The sequence below is a fragment of the Mustelus asterias genome, chromosome 11 (genome assembly GCF_964213995.1).
Source record: "Mustelus asterias chromosome 11, sMusAst1.hap1.1, whole genome shotgun sequence".
Taxonomy (NCBI): domain Eukaryota; kingdom Metazoa; phylum Chordata; class Chondrichthyes; order Carcharhiniformes; family Triakidae; genus Mustelus; species Mustelus asterias.
Genome location: NC_135811.1, coordinates 91,809,709 through 91,832,755, shown reverse-complemented (window position 1 = coordinate 91,832,755; position 23,047 = coordinate 91,809,709). Strand labels below are relative to the sequence as shown.

Here is a 23,047-nt window from a genome sequence, read left to right as displayed (position 1 = left end):
CAGCCTTAAATATACACAAGGCCTCTTTTCCCACAGCTCTCTGTGGTTAGGAGTTCCAAAGACTCACAACCCTTTGAGAGAAGAAATTCCTCTTCATCTCAGTTTTAAATTAGCGCCTCTTTATTCTGAGACTGTGCCCTCTGGCCCTAGACTTCCATGAGGGGAAACATCCTCTCAGCATTTACCCTGTCAAGCCCCTTAAGAATCCTCTATGTTTCAATGAGATCACCTCTCATGGTTCTAAATTCCAATGAGTAGAGTCCTAACCTGTTTATCCTTTCCTCATAAGACAATCTCTCCATACCGGGGATCATCCTAGTGAACCTTTTCTGAACTGCCTTCAATGAAATGATATCTTTCCTTAAATAAGGGAACCACAACTGTTCACAGTGCTCCAGATGTGGTCTCACCAGAACCTTGTATAGTTGAAGCAAGATTTCCCTACTCTTATACTCCAACCCCTTTGAAATAAGGGCCACCATTCCATTAGCCTTCCTGATTACCTGCTGCACTTGTGTGCTCTTAATGTATCCATTTATGAAGCTTAGATCCCGCATGCCTTTTTAACTACTTTCTCAGCCTGCCCTGCCACGTTCAACAACATGCACATTTAACCCCGTGGGCAGCACAGTAGTTAGCATTGCTGCCTCACAGGGCTAGGGACCGGGTTCGATTCTGGCCTTGGGTCACTGTGTGTGTGTGGAGTTTGCACCTTCTTCTCGTGTCTGCGTGAGTTTCCTCTGGGTGCTGCGGTTTCCTCCCACAGTCCAAAGATGTGCAGATTAGGTGGATTGGCCATGCTAAATTGCCCTTTAGTGTAAGTTAGGTGCATTCCAATTCCTAACCACTCGCTGCATTGCCACCATCAGTCTGTCAGTCAATGTGAAACATAAAGTTAAAGTTTATTAATTAGTCACAAATAAGGCTTACATTAACACTGCAATGAAGTTACTGTGAAATTCTCCTAGTCGCCACACTCCTGTGCCTGTTCTGGTCAATGCACCTAACTAGCACATCTTTCAGACTGTGAAACCGGAGCACCCGGAGGAAACCCACGCAGACACGGGGAGAACGTGCAAACTCCATACAGACAGTGACCCAAGCCGGGAATCGAACCCAGGTCCCTGGCGCTGTGAGGCTGCAGTGCTAACCACCATGCCGCCCCTCGGAATAGTGTTCTTGTAACTCTAGTGCATTTGTCAAAGTGTAGCCCTGTGCTCCCAATGATATCCATTGCTCCAGTTCAATAAGCAATAAACAGGCCGTTCAATTAGGTGTGGAGGTTGAAATACTTATTATTTTAATTGTATCCTCTTCAGAAATGGTGCATTCATTTTAGCCAACGGCAGAAAAATAAAATATAATTTTTGATTTGTTTAGATCAACAAGTTTTGTTTAATAATATATTACCTTCTTTAATTCTGCTACGTTAGATGGAGAATTAAAATCTGCTATCAAAAGTCCTAGTCCATCCTAATTTGATATGCTGTTGTTAGAATCGGTCAATGTTTGAACTGTTCCAATGGAGTTACCAAGCCCCACAATTCAACAACACCACAGCCTCTTTGATTTGCTCAAGAATGTGGTTAGCAGGTTTCTTGGAATTTAACAATTGTTTCTGCTGGGGTTCATTTGATTGTTTCCAATGTATTTAATGTTTTTCTTAGTTAATGGATCCCTTTCTTCGGGTACAGTCATTCACTCATTCAAAATGCTCAAATTGGCTTACCACTCACTACCCACTCCGTTCCCCCCCCCCCCAAAAAAAAATTGTGACATCCAAGTACCCCCATCTCTAACCTTCCTTTCCTTTCGAAAGTCTTTGAATGCATTCTTGTCTCCCAACTCCATCAGTCAATATTCCATGCATGAATGGAATTTTGTTAATGGACTAGTGGTATTATCGCTAGACTATTAATCCAGAGGGTCAGCTAATGTTCTGGAGACCCGGGTTCAAATCCCACCATGGCAGGTGGTAGATTTTGAATTCAATTTAAAACAAAATCTGGAATTAAGAATCTACTGATGATCATGAAACCATTGACGATTGTCGGAAAAACCCATCTGGTTCAATAATGTCCTTTTAGGGAAGGAAATCTATCCATCCTTACCTGGTCTGGCCTACATGTGACTCTAGACCCACAGCAATGTGGTTCTAGAGTCACAACTCTCAACTGCCCTCGGGCAACTAGGGATGGGCAACAAATACCCAGCGACGCCCAATATCATTAAAACGGAAAATAGATGTTTTACAGAGGACGCCTCCTGGAATCCACAATAAATGATAAGATTTGAGAGCAGAAGGGAGTAATTGTGGGCTTCTTCTCTTTTGCATTACGTGGGCAGAGAGGTTAGCATGGCCATTATCTCAAACATTGCCTGAAGGGGGCGGCACGGTAGCATAGTGGTTAGCTCCAGGGACGTGGGTTCGATTCCCGGCTCGGGTCGCTGTCTGTGCGGACTTTGCACATTCTCCCCGTGTCTGCGTGGGTTTCCTCCGGGCGCTCCGGTTTCCTCCCACAGTCCAAAGATAGGCAGGTTAGGTTGATTGGCCAAACTCAATTGCCCCTTAGCGTCCCGGGATGCGTAGATTAGGGGGATTAGCGGATAAATATGAGGGTTAGAGGGATTAGCGGGTAAATATGTAGGGACACGGGATAGGGCCTGGGTGGGATTGTTGTCAGTGCAGACTCGATGGGCCGAATGGCCTCTTTCTGCACTGTAGGGTTTCTATGGTTCTATGTGGAGAGCTTACTGAGCCGATAATCAGTGACTTTGGCTGCAGCTGGACGAGAGGGATTCATGCACGGAATTCTGACTGATGGGAGCTGGAAGGCATGAATGCATTCAAAGACTTTAGTTCTTTCTGCACTTCTTGATGCATGTTTTCTGTTTTTCTCTAGACGGTCACCAAAAGAGCGCAGTTGGTAGTAATTATGAAAATGATCCCTCTTCCACTGGCCAGATTCCTCATAAATACGGGCATCATCCACTGGATCTCCTCAGTCTTCAAGCAGGCAACTACCCCACTTTCAGATGTGGTTAACAAGCTGACAAAAAATAAAGACCTTCGAGCCGTCATGTGTTACCTCTGCGGGGATTACGGTAATGTGCTTTCAGTTATATCAGTGTACAATGCTTCTCACTAATGGAGTAAGTGGAAAATTTAATTTCAGCTTGCACTTCTTGGTGTGTTTGATTCTGATGATCACAGCTGCAGCAATTTGTGGAATACTTGGTAAAACATAGCACTAACTGACACCATTCAATTTCAACATTATGCTTTCACAAGAATAATTTAAGCACGAGCTGCCAAAATAGAATCACTGTTAGCTTTGTGTTGAGCTCTTGGCGAAAGCTAGGGATGGATGGGTTGAGCATTTTGCACGCATTGGGGGAATTTTACTGGCACGCCAGCCCGAGGCTCGTAGGATCGCGCCCAAGGACAATGGAGAATGCCGTTCTGCGAGCCTCACCCGCCCCGATTTTGTGTCGGGCGTGCTGGTAAAATCAGGGCCATAAAGTTTAAGTTTATTTATTAGTGTCACAAGTAGGCTTACATTAACACTACAATGAAGTCACTGTGAAAATCCCCTAGTTGCCACACTCCGGTGCCTGCTCGGGTACACTGAGGGAGAATTTAGCATGGCCAATGCACTTAACCAGCACGTCTTTCGGACTGTGGGAGGAAACCGGAGCACCCGGAGGAGACCCACGCAGACACGGGGAGAATGTGCAGACTCCACACAGACAGTGACCCAAGCTGGGAATTGAACCCGGATCCCTGGCACTGTGAGGCAGCAGTGCTAACCACTGTGCCACTATGCTGTCACATTTAGAATATTTATATCTCCAATATTTCTAAATTTAAATTACATCTCTATTAGGGATTCCGTTCACTTCCTGAATTTTCCTTGGAATATTGCTGGCATTACCAAGCGATTTCTTTTCGAAGTTAATTGCCAAAAAGCATACTGGAAAGCAAACATTTTCCATTTCCAGGAATTGGACAGGTCACTGAGATTCCTCTTTCAGGAGATGTGGAAATTTCTGCTAGATCTTTGTGCGTTAAAGGGTGGTGGAAGCATATTTCAATAGGGAATTGGATTTGGTTTAGAAAGGGAAAATATGCAGGGCCATGGAGAAAGAGCCAAGTAGTGGCTCTAATGTAGCAATTTCAGAGGATCATCACAGAAGGTGATGGGCTGAATGGCCTTCTGTTTTCTATGACTGATTCCGGTTGATGCAGTGAGCTGATTTTATTTTATTTTATTTATTATTGTCACATGTATTTTGATACAGTGAAAAGTATTGTTTCCTGCACAATATACAGACAGAGCATACCATTCATAGAGTACATAGGGGAGAAGGAAAGGGGAGAGTGCAGAATGTAGTGTTACAGGCATAGCTAGGGTGTAGAGAGAGATTAGCTTAATGCAAGGTAGGTCCACTCAAAAGTCTGACAGCAGCAGGGAAGAAGCTGTTCTTGAGTCAGTTGGTACGTGACCTCAGAATTTTGTATCTTTTTCCTGACAGAAGAAGGTGGAAGAGAGTATGTCCGGGGTGCTTAGGATTCCTGATTATGCTGGCTGCTTTCCCGAGGCAGCGGAAAGTGTAGACGGAATCAGTGGATGGGAGGCCGGTTTACATGTTCGCAATCCTTTGTAGTTTCTTGCGGATTTGGTCAGAGCAGGAGCCATACCGAGCTGTGATATAACCAGAAAGGATGCTTTCTATGGTGCATCTGTGAAGATCCTGTTTAAAAAATAAAGCTGCATCCAACAGGAAAAGCAAACGTTTAACGTTCAGTTTCAATCTGAACAATGTCATAGAATCCCTGCAGTGCAGAAGGAGGCCATTTGGCCCATCGAGACTGCACCGACAACGATCCCACCCAGACCCAGCCCTGTAACCCCATATATTTACCTTGCTAACCCCCCCCCCCCGACACTAATGGACAATTTATCAGCAGTAGATAATCAGGAAATTCATCACCAAAGATCAACACCCAGATACATGCTGCAAACAGCTACATAGCGGCAGCAAGGTGTTCTGTGCAAGTAACTGATGGGGGTACAGTTAGTTCAGTTGCTGAGTTTTGATTTCCATTCTGGGCTGCTTATCCAGAAAGAAGTCTTTTCACCTCACCATGAAGTGTTGCTTAATGGGTTGATTTCTGTATCTCTGAGATAAATGGGTTATCCCTTCATCGTCCCCTGAAGATGCTTTTTCACACCGTGCGTCATCGCCCTGCTATACCTGATGAATAAACAAATGAGAAATCAAATGGATTGCCAACTTTCGATAATGTCTTTCTTTTAGGAGTTGAAGTTTATCTTCGACATGCAGTGCTTCTTCCCTTTGGTTATCTCGGCCTTACGAGTGCTCGGAGCTCATTAAAATTCCGATAAATTATTATTCATTGTGTAAACATAGTTTGTGACTCAGACACTGCATTCACCTTGGATTGGAATGTGTCAGAGGTGGGATGGGAATAAATCAAGTACAACTGCTGCTGTGCAATTTATTTCCTTAAATTTAAATTTGTTTGGCTACTAATTGCATATATAGTTTATTTTGAAAATGTTCCCATTGATTCCTTTCATTTGCAGTGCACAAGGTTAAAAAATTGGACTGGATGTCATTTGTTTCAGAAATTTGGGCAATGACCTTGGTTAATGAGCCCCTTTCTGACGATGTCTTGGTCATGTATCTTATGACTCGGGTCTGATGCGTCATTGTCTGGACGTTGCCTGCATCTTAGCTTCTGATTACCGAACAAAGAAATATACTGCACAGGAACAGACCCTTCAGCCCTCCAAGACCGTGCCGATCATGATGCCCTAACTAAACTTTTTTTTAAAAAAAACCTTCTGCCCTTACTCGGCCTGTATCCCTCTATTCCCTCCATATTCATGTACCCATCCAGATGCCTCTTAAATGTTGCTGAAGTGTCTGCTTCCACCATCTCCTCTGGCAGCACATTCCAGGAACCCACCACTCTCTGCGTGAAAAACCTCCCCTGCACATCTCCCTTCAACTCCCCCCCCCCCCCCCCTCACCTTGAGCCTGTGCCCCCTTATAATTGACACTTCCACCCTGGGTAAAAGCCTCTGACTATCCACCTTGTTGACGCCTCTCATAATTTTGGAGATCTTTATCAGGTCTCCCTCTTTCCAGTGAAAATAATGCTAGATTATTCAACCTCTCCTCATAGCCAACGCCCTTGAGACCAGGGAGCATCTTCTTTGCACTCTCTCCAAAGCTTCCACGTCCTTGCTGCATAATACCTCTGGGTCTGTGCTTGATCTGATTGATAGCTGTGCAACACCTATACCTTTACTCAGGGCTATGTGGTGATGCCGCACCTCCCATTCCCCCATCGTTGATATCATTGCTCTAAATGCACTGAATGAACCTGTGCTCACCTTGTGTGTGATGCAGTGTTCTTAGTGCTGGAACCATGGTGGGGGAGGGGTCTAGAGCTGGCTCCAGCAGCTACTGAAGGGCTGCTGGCCACTTTTGAAACTTTGCCATTTATGGAAAAAAAAACAAAGTTGACAGGATTAGCAGATTTAGCGGACAAATAGACTAGCTTCTTCTGAAGAACTGACCATTGGAAACCCAGCGAAAGTTGGGGCAAAAACAAAGGCTTCTCCTACTACAAGGAGAGGGCTGCCACGAAATAAGTATTTTTTAACAGTAGGCCTCCCTTGACATATCCATCGGGAACTGACATTTAGGCCTGGATTTTCACGAGGTTGGGAAAGATCTACAGACCTTCAAAAATGACACACAGGACTTTGATGCAGAGGTCCTGCCCCATTTGCAGCGGATCCAATTCTTGCCAATGGGGATAGACGGCAGGATGAGATTCACAGAGTGGGGAAGCCAAACTCAGCCAGGCCATTGGAACTTAGTGCTGAGTTCAAACAGACCCCATTTTGATTGTTGCAATGGCCTCAACCCTGAGTGTGGAGTCACAAATTAATGAAGTAGATGTAAACACTTCTGAAGGGCAGAGAAAGTTGGTTTAAATGTCACGATCTGAAGTTTTTAAATTCCCTGCTCTTTAAACATAAAACAAACAGGCTTAAGCTGTCAGACATGTTCAATCCTCCATGTGAAATCAAAAGATGAGTGCTTGGCAACAAGTGATAATTGTTATACACAGCTGAGTTTAAAGCTGTCAGGCTTAAGCTGAGTTTAAAAATCCCTATGCTGGATGGCTTTGGTCGACAGGCCATCTGGAGTTAGTTTAAAAAAATGCTACCTGGTTGTGCACTTTCGATAGAGGCCCTTACTGACATTTCCCCAAGGAGTATTATTATGTGGTTATGAATACTTGGCTGTGTTTCAGAAGCTACAATTATTTCATCGGGGCTTCTGAATTCATAGTTTCATTGACAGTTTAATAAAGTTATTAAAGTATTATCTGTTTTTTATGTGGCTAATGACTAGAAATTTGCTTTTATAAGAGAATAACTACTTGAGGGGCTTTAAAAGTTTTGAATGGACTTCTTGAATGGGATTTTATTTCACCTGTCAAGTGTTTATGAATAAGAACTGTATTACATCATTAGATGTTTATTTTTTGTATCTTCACATGGCCCCTAAGCTCTGCCCCAGGTGGTTACTGAGTGTGTGGATATGGAGGTGACATGGGGCATGTTGGCATGGGGTTTGCGTGGGAGGGTATGGGTTTGCATGGAGGTGGCATTGGGATACGAGGGGGCATGTGGATTGCATGGAGTTAATGAGTTGGCATGGAAGTAGCATCAGGGGTGCAGTTAGCCACGGGAAGTGGGTGAGGGCTAGAGGGTCAATAAGTGTATAACAGCAGGGACAAAGTCCCAGAGAGCTAAGGAGGACCTTCTAACCAGCTCTCTTCATCCTTCACTCACCCTCTTGGCTGCAAAGTATTTGCTTCCAGGCTCCAATGAGTCTGGCCCCACCCCATCCTTGACTCCCTGGACAAAAATCAGATCTAACGGGATCCTTTAAACCAAAGTGAGTGCTGGGTCCATTCATTTCTTTGAATGGACGAAGACGGCTTTGCCACGGCGTTTAAATTAATTTCTTTTATTGAACGGAACTTAAAATTAAATCATTACAAAAGCGAAAAGGAAAGAGAAAAACTGGAGAGAGAGTTAGAGACTGGCTTCTTCTGCCTGTCCTGTACTGATCAAAACAGAACCCTAAAACAAAGCTGAACTGAACTGCAAACACAGAGCTGAAACTACAATATATGTCATTCTTTATCTTTGTTATTGAAATGGTTTTGCACATGCTGGCCCTGATTTTTACCCCACACCCGCCCCAGTTTCTCTGTTGGCCTCGGGTGCGATCTTACGAGCCTCGGGTGGGCGTGCCAGTAAAATTCTGGCCGCTGTCTCTAACTTGGAGACACAGGCCTTGCGGATGTTGTTTATGAACAGCTTTGTTTGGCTGATGAAAATCCTGTTTTGCTTGCATTGTACCCTACAAAAATGCAGTCAACTTCTAGCTAACCCAGCATGCCTTCTGAGTTTTAAAATGTAGTCAAGTTAATTTTTTAAGCTTAGCAGAGTTAGTTACATAGGCAGAAATATCTTGAAATGAAGTCTTTGCATAGACTGAAGCAAACCATACACAGGATCCCTCAACAGTGAGTCAGCCCGGCTAGAAATCTCCCAACTCAACCCACTTGCCTCAATAGTGAAAATCTGGCCCTGACTAGCTGCTGTGTTACTCAAGGACTACAACTGCAAAACGTATAAGAAATTTGGACTAGTCCAGGTCTCAATGCTGCTTGTAGTTTAATTCTCAACTCAACATGTACATATTGCCAGGATTTGTTGCTCCCTACTTGGATTCCTGACAAAAACGTTCCATAATTAATGGATGTGGTGATAGTGTTGGAAGCTTTAGTGTGGTAAGAGATCAGCCATAATCTTACTCAATGACAGAACAGGCTCAAGGGACCAAATGTCCTCCGCCTGCTCCTATTTCTTATTCCCCTATGTTGGTGATATGAATACGTAATCCTGTCCATACTGTTAGAATCCTCTTCCACAAATTTTAGTATTTATGAATAGACTTTCAATGCAATTTAGTTTGATCATTTCATAATAAATTAATTCCTCTCTGCCAGTTCAAACTTCACTATTGGTTGATTCCCTATATACACAGCATAAGTGAAAGCTCAATCTGAATTCACTGGGAATTTATAGTTCACCTGAGTTAGTCTCAGTCATTAGCTTTGTAACCGCAACTAAATTTTGTTTAATTTCTGATTCAATGTGATAAAACATTGTGTGATCTCAAGAAGAAATTAGACACAACTCTTGGGGGCTAAAGTGATCAAGGGAAATGGGGGGAAGGCAGATTCTGGATATTGATTTTTTGATGATGGGCCATGATCAAAATGAATGATGGAGCAGGCTCGAAGGGCTGAATGGCCTCCTCCTGCTTCAATTTCCAAAAACTGAATCGGTATAGAAACATCTCCAGGTAATTAATTTATTAAGATAGATTCATGAAAGTTGCACTCATGTAACTCGGATCACTTTTGACATCCTTCTCTCGCTGTTAATAACTGAACGTGACTTCTGCATTTATTCATTCTGTCGGTGCTTAGTGTTGTGTTGATGTTGGGACCTCATTTGTAGTTTATAAGTGTCCCTTTTCTAATTGCCCAAAATGGTCCCCAACAGGTGGTTTAAAAACTTTGGCAATACATAGATTTGCAATTGAGTCAGTAGTTTGTATTTTTAGTTACAGCCACCTTGTGTGGAATTGGAATTTAATAAGTCAGTTGATTATCCTCCATTTGTACTGAAGTCTTGTTTTCTCTCTCCAGGAGTCCTGCCTAAAGATGCCAGCTTTATGATGCATGCCTTCACTACCCAGCACTACCAGAATGGTGCCTGGTACCCAAAGGGTGGGGCTAGTGAGATCGCCTTTCACATAATTCCAATTATTACAAAAAGTGGTGGTGATGTTCTTATGCGGGCACCTGTCCAACAAATATTAATAAATCAAGATGGTCAGGCATGTGGTAAGTGTGATTTAAGCATTGGGTGACAGTAAAAGTGTGTTTACTTTAATTGTTGCTACTTAGGGTTTTTCCACTTTTTCACTAGGTGTGACTGTGAAGAAAGGTGAGGGAGAAATAAACCTGTTTGCTCCTGTTGTGATATCTGACGCTGGAATATTTAATACTTACAAAAAATTGTTACCTCGTGAACTGCAAAGTAAACCAGGTGTGTGAATATTGGAACTTTATTTCTACAGAATATAAAGAGCACCACCACATTAAACAGTGTAAAGTGTGTAACTTGTGGTTGCCTACCTCACAATCAGTTGTTTAAGCGATGAATTCTCCTTTTTGGTACACAAATTCACTGTTACATATTTTCCTGTTGCTTTCATTCATGGGTCAGGAATAGCTGTTTAAATGGAAGAGGAATATACATGTGCAGTTAGTGAACTGGCATATCATAGAATCTCTACAGTGCAGAAGGAGGCCATTCGGCCCATCGAGTATGCACTGACATTTCGACAGAAGATCCCACCCTTTTCCCATAACCCCACGTATTTACCTCGCTAATCCCCCTAACCTACACATTACATAACCTAACCTCCCACACTCCAAAGATGTGTGGGTTAGGTTGATTGGCCAAGCTAAATTGCCACTTAGTGTCCCGAGATGCATAGGTTAGAGGGATTAGCGATGTAAATATGTGGGGTGACGGGGATAGGGCCTGGGTGGGATTGTGGTCGGTGCAGACTCGATGGGCTGAATGGCCTCCTTCTGCACTGTAGGGTTTCCATGATTTCTATGATCTTTGGATACTAAAGGGGAAATTTAGCATGGCCAATCCACCTAACCTGCATATCTTTAGACTATGGGGGGAAACCGGAGCACCCTGAGGAAACCTACGCAGACACGGGGAGAAAGTGTAGACTCCACACAGTCATCCAAGGCTAGAATTGAACCCGGGTCCCTTGCGCTATGAGGCAGCAATGCTAACCGCTGTGCTGAAAGCTATCAGAAGATTAATTTGATTGCTGCTTGATTTTTGGCCCTATCTGTTGTTGGTGTCTAAATTCACAGTAAGCCCCATTTGCTTATCAAACTTGTCCTTGCTGACCTATGTTAGCAATATCTTGATTTTAAATTCTCATCCACTATATTAAATCCCCCTATTGTCTCTGCCCTCCATATCTCTGTAATCTCCTCCAACCACACAACCCTCCGTGACATCTGCACTCCACTAATTCTAGCCTCTTGTGCATCCCCGAGTTTAAATGCTGAACCATTGGCCATGCCTTCGGTTGCTTAGACCCCAAGCTCTAGAATATCCTCCCTACACTTCTCAGCCTCCCTACTTTGCTTTCCTCCTTTAAGGCACTCCTTAACAACCTATCTCTTAGACCAAGCTTTTGGTCGACTGATCTAATATATTTTTTTGTGCCTTGGAGTCGTACTTCACAGAATCACAGAACTGATACGGTGCAGAAGGAGGCCATTTGGCCCATCATGTCTGCGCTGGCTCCCCAAATGAGCATCATGGCTTGGTACCAGTCTTCTGCCATTTCACCGTATCTCTGCACATTGCTTCTATTCAACTTTGTTTTATGCTCCTCTGAAGAGCCTTGGAATATTTGATTGCATTATAGGTGCGATTGAAATATAAGTTGTTGTTGTTGTTAATATTCTATGATTATTTTAACCTTGTATTTATTTTTGAAATATGCAATTCAAGTGACTAGGTTTCAAAGTAAGTGCATTATAATGGTTCAATAATGGGAGAGACCGAACTTCATTATGAATCGGAAAGCCTTTACCTCGATGTGTACACCCATCAATTATTTTAGTTACTATGTGCTTCCAGCCAGGTCATTCAACAGCATACAAGACGGAAGTAAAGTTTTCCCTTTGGGAGTGAAGTTGCCAAACTGCCGCTCCAACTGGGGCTAGTTTATCAGGCTGGGCTTTACAGGGGATGGGTGGATGGGGGAGGATTAGACAGCTCAGTAACGGACAGACTGGCTTTAAAAAGGCTGCCCTGTAGCAATAATACCCAGCCTATCCTGGCAGTACTCCTCCAAGCAGTCCTACCAGCGCCAGTACTCAGTAGTGGGTGCTGCTGGGAGTGCAAGCACAAGAGGAAGAGCGCAATGGATCCCAGACTCTTGGGCACAGAGTCATTAGAAATCCTGAGAGCGTGGTGGGGGGGGCTTTGCAGGCCGGACAGGATGGCACTAGAGGGGGATATCATCTTGGGAGGTCGGTGGCCCGATGCGCACAGGGCATCCCATAAATAATGTGCCCCACTCCCCCACCCCTTCACCTCATCTGGTTAAAAAAAAAAGATCCCCACTCTTGCTTCTGGCACACACCAATTGTGTCAGAGACAATTGCATTGTGTCAGGGACAAAGATACACTGGGTCAATTGGGTTGTTAACAAGTCCATTAATAATTTATTTTAAAAACTCACCAACCATATTATGGGAAACTGGTGTGTTGATGTCAGCTTTGCGGCCTGTTGTCATCTTGCTGGACTTTGCGCATGCGTGGAAAGCAGCTGTCCCAATTTGCAAACTTAAAATCCCACCGGGCCGTAATCTAAGGTCTGAAAATCCTAGAAATTTTATTATTGAGCTTCTAGAAGCCCAGAAATTCTCGTTTATGATGCTAATGTTCAGGAGCATGCAAATACCTCCTTCAATTCTAAATGGATTATGATGGTTAATGATCATTCTGTTGACCTCACAGTGATCCAGTCTCAGCTGAACATGGTGCAGCATGGAGTGGGAGGATTCAGCATGTTCGTTGGTCTTGATGGTTCCAAGGAAGAGTTGGGATTGAAAGCAACAAATTATTGGTTTTTTCGGGAGAATGACCTTGATGAGCTGTAAGTCAAATCAGTGCTTTAAACTTGGCGACATAATGGCCAGTGCATGTGAACCCACCTTTATTTGGTCGCATTTAACTTTGCAAAACAAAATGCGTGTAGGACTCCAAAGCATTACAGTCTCCCGCTGTCAGGTGTATCTCTAGTTGTTGAAATTACATTTTTTCAACATTTTTTGTTTCTTTCCTCTGATAGAATCCCTACTGTGCAGAAGAAACCCATTGAGCCTGCCCTGACAATCCCACCCAGGCCCTATTCCTGTATTTACCCTGCTAACCCCTTTGACACTGAGGGACAATTTAGCATGATCACTCGACCTAATCTGCACATCTTTGGAGTGTGAGAGGAAACAGGAGCACCCAGTGGAAACCCACGCAGACACTGGGAGAACGTGCAAACTCCACACACACTCTATTAATGCTCCTTTAATTTATAATTTCTACTTATTTGTTTCTCCACTTTCCAAGTCTACAGGCTTTTCCACGTAGAAGAACCAGGGCAGCATGCAACTGGAAACACCACCACATGCAACTCCCCCCCCCCGCCCAAGTCAAACGCTATTCTGACTTGGAAATGTGTTCTCTTTCTTTCACTGTTGCTGGGTCAAACTCCCGAAATTGCCTACCTAGCAATGTTGTCGGTCTACCTACACCACACAGACTGGAGCAATTCAAGGACAGGCAATAAATGTTAGCCCTGCCAGTTGATGGCTGCATCCCTTGAATGAATGATTTTAAAAAAACTTCTCTAAATTTATTTCCATTTCACCACACTTGCTTGGCGGGTTTGACTGAAATTTTATTTTCAATTCATACCGTCTTGTTTGTTGTCGTTCTGAATGTGGAAGTGGAATTGATCTGCCCTCAGTGCAAGAAACACCTAACTTTCCAATTTTGAGACTCGGGACTGGGATTGTCTGCGGTGGAGGTGGCCTGCCACTAACCAGCGGCGCAACCGATGAGCCATGGAAAACGCCATTGCCTTTGGCAGAACTGGAAGATCCCACCGCTGGCTAATGGTGGTCACCTCCATCACGCGGCCGGCATGTGGAAAATCTCAGCCCCAGGAAAAGTGCTTGTATATTGATAGCACAGTGGCACAGCGGTTAGCACTGCTGCCTCACAGCGCCAGGGACCCGGGTTGGATTCCCGGCTTGGGTCACTCTCTGTGTGGAGTTTGCACTTTCTCCCCGTGTCTGTGTGGGTTTCCTCCGGGTGCTCCGGTTTTCTCCCACAGTTCAAAGATGTGCGGGCTGGTGTTAAATTGCCCCTTGGTGTCAGGGGGACGAGCTGGGGGTAAATGCATGGGGACAGGACCTGGGTTTGATTGTGGTGGGTGCAGACTTGATGGGCCGAATGGCCTCCTTTTCACTGTAGGATTCTATGATTCTATTCTAAATCATTTATATGTTCCAGTATTCTCTTGCACCTATAAATGCGCTAAGGAATAAATGACAACAACTAATCCATCAAAACTTTTTTGTTTAATGATTTTACTAAAATCTGCTCTCATTCGCTCACCTCTTTATTTTTCCCCACTCTACACTTGCCAATTCTGGTTTGGAGAATTCATCACGATAACCCAATCAGACAATTTTTTTTTCCTATCTCCAATATTTTTATAGCCAATAGTTGAAAGTGTTCAAAGAATATGTGAGGTGGAGGAGTGGTAACAATTTTTTGAATGCGCCAGTAATCTTTCTCCTGGGTTTGCTCTGGGTAGGTCCAGGTGGTTAAATCGATGGTGAAATTGGTCTATGGCAGCAGCAAGGAATGGGTTCATTGTGAATCATTGGGTCAGTTCTGCTTTCTGCCGCACCTGATCAACATTGAAGTTCACAGAACAATAGTACAAATATTTTTGAAGACTTGTTTTCTAGTCTCATGATTTTTAAAAAATATACTTGGTTTGAAAGTAAAAACCTTGAACATTTTCAAAACCAATGGAAATTGCAATCAACTCTTAAATCTCTGTCTATTATCTTGTTGTGCCCTGCGTGGAGTGCACCACAACCTGTAAACCAGAAGCAAAGGGCAGCATATGGAGGTGACTTTCCTTTGAGGTCGGCAGTGGGGAATCAGGCATTTAAAAGCCGTAGAAAATATACAAGTGCAGTTTAGACCTTCACCTTCCAGATTATGGAATTCCGACCCCTACATTTAAGACTGTATATACAGGGTGAACTGGAGCTCTCCAGACTGAGACTGATTAGATTTTTCTTATGTAAAGGTATCAAGGGATATAAAGCAAAGATGGGTAAATGGAATTGATGTGCAGATCAACCATCATCTAATTGATGGCTGAATGGGTTACTCTTGTTCATATATCCCTACCCTATGAAAAACCCATTGGAGGAATCCAAGGTGACACGGTGGCACAGTGGTTAGCACTGCTGCCTCACAGCGCCAGCGACCCGTCTTCAATTCCGGCCTCGGGTAATTGTCTGTGCGGAGTCTGCACGGGTTTCCTCTGGGTGCTGCGATTTCCACCCACAGTCCAAAGATGAGTAGTTTAGGTGGATTAATCATGGTAAATGCATGGGGTTATGGGGATGGGGTGGGCCTGAGTAAGATGCTCTTTCGGAGAGTCGGGGCAGACTTGATGAGCAGAATGGCCTCCTTCTGCACTGTAGAGATTCTATGGTACTATGGAATCCAGAAGCTGCACTCGAGTGGTAATATGCTTTGAAATGTCCTGATAATTTGACAAATGGAAAGAAGGAAATACCAAAACTCTTGCTTTTATATATAAAATTACAAGGTTCTGTGTAAGTTCTTCTCCTCCTAAGTTTTATTGAATACATCTTAGTTGCTTTGCTTCTAACACTGTCTTGCAATTATTTAAGATGCAATAAATACCTCACACTCAGCAAAGAGGATGTCACTGAAGGGTGTCCCATGATGTTGGTCTCCTTTCCATCAGCTAAGGATCCATCTTGGGATGACAGATATGCAGGTAAACAGCATCAGACATGTATCTAAAATTTCAAACCAATTTTTCACTGTAATCTTTTTTTTCATCTCCTCAAAAGCTCAGTTACTTAAAGCAATGGAGTCAAAATAGACCGGAAGATCCTAGCTTCAATGGTCTCTTGTGCTAAATTAGTTAATCTCACTCAAGCAGTAAGAGTGCCATAACTGACCTCTGGATGTCCCTGATCTAGGGAGGCAACAATCAGGTCTTGCCTCTGATTACTATCCATGATAGCAATCTGAAATAGGGAATCTAGAACCAGGGGACACTGCCTCAGGATATAGTTTAACTCTATTTATTAAGGTCACAAGTAGGCTTAAATTAACATTGCAATGGCATTACTGTGAAAATCCCCTAGTCGCCACACTCCGGCACCTGTTCGGGTACATTGAGGGAGAATTTAGTATGGCCAATTCACCTAATCAGCACACCTTTCGGACTGTGGGAGGGAACCGGAGGAAACCCTCACAGACATGGGGAGAATGTGTAGACTCCACACAGACAGCGACCCAAGCCAGATCCCTGGCGCTGTGAGGCAACAGTGCTAACCACTGTGCAATTGTGCTGCCTGGATAGATCTGGGGTAGATCATTTAGGACTGAGAGGAGGAAAAATTCCTTCACTCAAAAGGTAGTAAATCTGTGGAATTCTCTGCCATTGAAGGCTTTGGAGGCCAAGTCACAATGTATTCAAGAAAGAGGTAGATCATTTTTTTTAGTTTTTAATGGCGTCAAGGGATTTGGAGAGAAAGTGGGAGTATGGCATTGAGAAACTTCAGAGGGCTTTGGGTTTCATGGATCACAGAAAGCTAGTATGCATCTACAACAGGTTACAAGGAAGGCAAATGGAATTTTGCCATTTATGACTAAAGGAATAGAGTATAAAGGTAAGGCAGTGTTGCTGTAACAGTATGAGGCATTAGTGAGACCGCACTTTGAGTATTGTGTACAGTTTTGGTCCCTTTATTTGTGTGGGGGATGTAGTTGCATTGGAAGCTGTTCAGAGGAGGTTCACTAGATTGATTCCAGAGGTGAGGGGTTCATCTTATGAATAGAGATTGAGCAGTTTAGGCCTATATTCTTCAGAGTTCAGAAGAATTAAAGGCGATCTAATTGAGGTATATATGATGATAAAGGGGATTGATGGGGTAAATGTACAGAGGATGTTTCTTATTTTGGGGCAATCTGGAACAAGAGGTCATAGTTTTAGGATAAGGGGTAGCAGATTTAAAACAGAGATGAGGAGAAACTACTTCTCTCAAAAGGTGGCGAATCTGTGGAATTCACTACCCCAGAGTGGTGGATGCCGTGACATTGAATAAATTTAAGGAGGGGATAGGTTTTTAATTAGTAATGGGTTGAAAGGTTATGAAGAACTGGGCAGGAAAGTGAAGTTGAGGGTGAGATTGGATCAGCCAGGATTGTATTTAATGGAGGAGCAGGCTCGAGGGGCTGAATTGTGCACTCCTGTTCCTAGTTCTTATGTTCATAGATTCTTTATTCATTCATGGGACATGGGTGTCACTGGCTGGCCAGCATTTATTGCCTGTCCCTAATTACCCAAGACCATTTGAGAGTCAACCACATTGCTGTGGCTTTGGAGTTGCATCTAGGCCAGACCAGGTAAGGATGGCAGATTTCCTATCCTAAGGGACATTAGTGAACCAGATGGATTTTTCCAACAATCAACATTGGTTTCATGGCCATCAGCAGCTTCTTAATTCCAGGTTTTTAAAGATTAAATTCAGATTCCACCATCTGCCATGGCAGGATTTGAACCCGGGTCCCCAGAGTTTCTGTATTAAAGGTCTTGCAATAATACCACTAGGCCATCACCTCCCATGGTCATATTGAGGGGCGGCAGAACAGGCTGAAAAGGCTGAATGGCCTACTCCTAATTTCCATTTTTCTTTATGAGCCCATGTTGGAAAGTGTGTACTTAAGGACTTTGTTCAGAACAGGGTAGGCTCAGTTGTGCAGCCACCACGATTAGCTGCCATATTGAAGCTTACAGAAGAAGAATAACCACTGGGACAAGGTCTCCAGAGAGTGAATAACAAACGTGGGAATTTATCCCAGATAAAGCTAATAATTTTAAGGGAAAATGAAAGGATAATCTGGAGAAATTTCTAGCCATATTCCTTGCTATTTTAAAATAAATGCCAAATGTTACATTCTAGCAGTGAATTAGCATGAACACAATTTTGAAAAATCATACAGTGGTAACTTCTCCAACCCAGTGAAAGATTTTGGACCCAAGGCAACAACACTGCTGTCTTAAAACGTTCAAGAACATAGCATAAACAAGTTTATCACCATGACAATCAGTTCAAAAGAACCCATTAGTTTTACGACTGTGAAATTTGTATTTGAAGGAATGGTCATTTAACTTCTTACCATTTAGGGAAATCTAGTATGGTAATTGTGACACTCGCACGCTTTGAGTGGTTTGAAGAATGGAAGGATGAACGCGTGAAAAAGAGAGGAGAGGACTATGAAAATTTTAAAATGGGCATCGCCAAAAGTTTGACTGACCAAATCATTGAGTATTTTCCACAACTCAAAGACAGGGTATGTCTGCCTTTCAAACATCTTGCGTCGAGTCTTGTTGATTATTATATTGCGAGAATGAAAAGCTACATTGTATCCATAGAATCCGTACAATGCAGAAGGAGGCCATTCAGCCCATTGGGTCTGCAGCGACCATCCGAAAGCACTGCAGCACTACCTGGTACACCCCACCCCCCCCCCCCCCCCCCCCCCAATCCACCTAATCTGCTCATCTGAGAATGACTTAAGGGGCAACTTAGCATGGCCAATCCACTTAACCTGCACATCTTTGGACTGTGGGAAGAAACTAGAGCACCCGGCGGAAACCCACATGGGGAGAACGTGCAAACTCCACACACACAGTCCACCCAAGGCCAGAATTGAACCCGGGTCCCTGGCAGCTGTGAGGCAGCAGAGCTAACCACTGTGCCAACGTGCGGCCAATATTGTAGGTTAGAGTCTGCATTCCAGTCGGAGATTTCCCTGGTTTGAGTGCTTCTTGCAAGTGTACAATTACTTGTGAATCATACAAAAAAAATCATTTCTGTTTACAGTTTCTCTTGGCTAACTTGTTATGTCTGAATGCTCTCCAGATGGAGTTCATCAGGGTAGGATCTCCTCTTACAAATCAGCACTACATAGGCGCTTCACGTGGGGAAATGTACGGTATCAGTCATGATGTGTCCCGTTTTGCGCCAGAGGCTATTGCTTCCATTAGAGCGAAAACACCAGTCAAGAACCTTTACTTAACAGGTACGTTATCCAAAGTCGAGCAATTAGAATGATTTAGAAACCAAAACAGAGGCCAGAAGTTTTCTTTTCCAATTGAAAATATTGCTTGCCCTTGCATTAAATTGTCAACTGTCGGATAATTCACTGAGACGCTTGACTGCTGGAGGAGCCAGTGGTCGGAGTCAATTGGCCTAAAGTGGAAAGGGAGGACTTCTGACGGGAGTGAGGAGGATGGAAATAGGCAGTGATTGTAGTAAAGAATGGTCTTTGAAGAAAAAATATAACATCAATCATAAAGATGAGAGTAATGCTAATGCCATTTAGTAATTTCAACCGATCATAAAATATGGCAGTTTAAAAGTGTTTGATGCAGCCAATAGCTCTAAAAGGAAGGTAGTAAACTAAAGAGTTGTAATTTAATGGAAATATTAAAAGAAATTGATTGAACTTGTTTGATATAATTTTAGCAGGATTTGAAATTTTCCCCAATTTATCATTCAGTTTAAGTTATTAAATTGAATATGTGAGCTAAATCACTAAGGCCTTGAAATTACGCTGCGGAATATTTTGGGTACAAATAATTAATGCATTCATTCCACCCTCCATTTTAGCTAAGCAATGCCCAGTTATCTCAAAGCCTAATTTCAGAAACTGTACCATTTGCAAATCAATCAAGGAGTTGGGATCGACAGTGCCAGTTCTAGATAAATGGCCAAGCACGAGGAGATTTGGATTCTGTACTTACCCATTGTAAGAAAATTCTTGTTGAGGAGTAACCTTATTGGCAAAAGAGACAATCGCTAATCACAGGTGCTAACTTCTGAGCAAGTGCTCTACCACTAACCCCCTCTTCTGACAAATACCCCCCCCAGCAAGTGTCATGAGGCAAATACCACCCCCTGGCAAGAGCAGAAACCCTAGTGATGTTTCCCTATTATATCCTTTTTGCAGGCATACTTTGCAACATCCAGCCCAAATATGTGCAACAGTGTCAACGCAACCAGCAGTTTCTAACTACGTAATTGCAATTCTTGTCCAATGGGAAAAGTGCTCATGCTTCCCCCAACTATCTAACTTTAGTTTGTACCCAATATTTACAATTTTTGACCAATGCAAAGAGTGTTCCTGACTTCCCCACAACAATCTAACCTTAATTTCAGTCCTTTTCATCAGAGACCCATCTTTAGATCATTCTTCTACCAATCAGTGTTGCAGCTTCTGTTTACTGTTAATGCTAGACTCACAGGAGCCCGAAGGTGTCCTAGCTATAACTCCACTTCTGGAATTTTACCGCCTCGCCCACCCGAGGCTCGTAAGATCCTGCCTGAGGCCAATGGAGAATGCCGTTCTGCAAGCCTCACCCGCCCTGATTCTGGGGCGGGCGTGCCGGTAAATTCATAGAATCCCTACAGTGCAGAAGGAGGCCATTCGGCACATTGAGCCTGCACTGACAACAATCCCACTGTGGTGAACCATCGTTGGTTCACCACTGGGGGTTGTTACTATGTTACTGTTGGGCTAGGGTGTTGTTACTGTGGGGGTTGTACAATGTTGTTGGGTTAGGGTGTTTACCTGTTATAAGAGTTATCATGGCACATTCCAGTGGGGTCCTGCCTCCGGTGGCGAGGTATAAGACCCCCTGCTCCGGCAGGACCCCTTCAGTCTGAACTGGTGTATTCGTGTTAGTAGTTCCATTGTTACTCTATTAAAGCCTTCAATACCGAAGCCTTGGTTCCACGTGCTTATTGTCGCGCATCACCCACCCAGGCCCTATCCCCATGCATTCACCCTGTTAATCCCCCTGACACTAAGGGGCAATTTATCACGGCCAATCCACCTAACCTAACCCGCAAATCTTTGGATTTAAATTCCGGCACACATATTCTTCCTTAAAACTACAATACAGTACTATGGCTTTCTTACTTAAGGACTTTCTTAACGACATTCCAATAATGAATACAATTTTTTAATCACTAAGCTTATGCATAGTACAATTTGATAACTTAAGCCTTATTGACTACACCAATGTGCAAACGAGGTGAAGTCTAACACATGCTTAATGCAGATAAAATCATGTTAATGTAAACTGTTTTGAATTGCAATATGTTGTTATTATGTAAGGAATCTTTGTCCAAGTAAAAAGGCCATGAATTCACACTACAAATCAACTTTAAGAGGCAATTCTCAAGTCCAGTCTGAAGCTTCTATTAGTTGGAATCACGGGGAACTGTAGTATTGCGGTTATTCAATTTAAACAAAAAATGGAATTCAGAATAACATAGGTGGAATTTTCCAGCTGTTCACGCCGATGGGATTCTCCAGTCCCGCTGCAGTGAACGGAGATTCGGCTGAGCTTCAAATTCTCCATCCTCGCTTGCGGCAGCAGTGGGGCATGAACGGCCAGAACATTCCGGCCCATATCTCTAATGGCTGGTGTTGGATGGTTATGAAACAAAAAACACTGGTTCACCTGTGCTCTTTAGGGAAGGAAATTAGCTATCCTCACCCCAAAGGCCTATACATGACTTCAGGTCGGCAGCAATAAACCACTCAATTAAGGGCAATAGATGCAAATGTGGCCCACAGCCTGTGAATGTTAAAACAAAAATAACCCAAGTGCCAAATGTTTCAGCAGATGTGAGCAAATGAACTTTTACAAATACTGATTCTCAGAGTAAAAAGCTTGACCTGCTGCTCCATCATATTACCCCAGCGCAAAACTTTCATTAAATACCAAAGATTGTTTGCATGTAGTGAGAAAACAGAAGTGAGAGTGTAAATATAGAAATGGGAAAAGGCCATTCCTGTCTATACCACTGTGTAATCCTTTCCTCTGCCTCTCCCCATATCATTTCAGGTCAGGACATCTTTTCCTGCGGGTTTATAGGAGCCACCTTCGGGGGCCTTATTTGTGGGTCAGCGGTTCTTCAACGCAACCTGTTCATGGACATGAAGAACCTGCGGAATAACCTCAAGAAAGCGAAAGCCAAGCAAGCTTAACAGTGAGCTGCAGAAGTTTTAATCTCAATGGTTTTGTGATTACATTGAGATCCAAATTCAGTAGAGACACGTGGTGGACAGACCGGTTGGCAGGCCCATAATGTTACCTCGTGGACAAGAGCTAATCTATAAAAATGGTTTTTCACTGCCGTACATATTCTGAACATTTACAGCAGGAATCTGGTTCTATTAACAATGTGTACATGGTGTAATCCAATATATTGACAGCACTGTGCTCTCAGCATTCAAATCAAATTTGCAATCTTAGGTTTGTTAATAATGTGATTCACAAGCAAATAAGTTAATTAGAAAATTAATCTAGGAGAATGAAGAATTAACTGTGATATTTTTTTCACGATGGTATGCTAAGTGGACAGTTGCAACATGACTGGACCAAACAATCCTTCCACATGCGAAGTTGAGGAGGGTAGGTCACGCGACAGAAAATTAAAACCAAAGCAGGAAATGCTGAAAGCGGCCTGGTCAGTGGAAACAACGAGCAAATAAAAGTTTTAAGTGTAACGTTTTTTTATCAGTACTTAAAACTGCCCTGGATTGAAGAGGAAATCCAAAATGTGATCTTCTTTGCAACCTTGCTAAGTGCCACAGGGTTCATAAGGATCAAATTGTAAATGGTGCAAAAATATATCACTCCTAACAAACTGTCCTTCAATTTTCCTCATTGTTGAAATGTTAAGTAGTGAATAACAAACTGTGGTAATGTTATTTGAACTTGCTTTAGGAATTCACTTCCACACTTCCTCAATTTAGACTACCGGAGGAAAACCGTTGCCTGAACTGGTAGCTGGCAATGTGAAACAAAATCCCTCTACACTGCTGTTTAATTATATGTAAATAGCAGTACCAAATAAACTTGTAGAGTAAAAAAA

The 23,047-nt window shown here is 43.1% G+C and overlaps 1 protein-coding gene across 1 annotated transcript in view; it reads left to right on the top strand.

Annotated features, from left to right (window-relative positions):
- The window catches only part of LOC144500664 (all-trans-retinol 13,14-reductase-like), a 29,338-nt gene extending 6,525 nt beyond the window's left edge, over positions 1 to 22,813 (top strand). Inside the window, exons 4-11 of the mRNA XM_078223962.1 lie at positions 2,904 to 3,105; positions 9,842 to 10,039; positions 10,125 to 10,244; positions 12,765 to 12,903; positions 15,749 to 15,858; positions 18,280 to 18,446; positions 19,019 to 19,178; positions 22,015 to 22,813. Of these exons, the coding sequence (XP_078080088.1) occupies positions 2,904 to 3,105; positions 9,842 to 10,039; positions 10,125 to 10,244; positions 12,765 to 12,903; positions 15,749 to 15,858; positions 18,280 to 18,446; positions 19,019 to 19,178; positions 22,015 to 22,157 (1,239 nt within the window). The 3' untranslated portion in view covers positions 22,158 to 22,813. The remainder of the gene's footprint in view (positions 1 to 2,903; positions 3,106 to 9,841; positions 10,040 to 10,124; positions 10,245 to 12,764; positions 12,904 to 15,748; positions 15,859 to 18,279; positions 18,447 to 19,018; positions 19,179 to 22,014) is intronic.
- Positions 22,814 to 23,047: the final 234 nt, after the last annotated feature.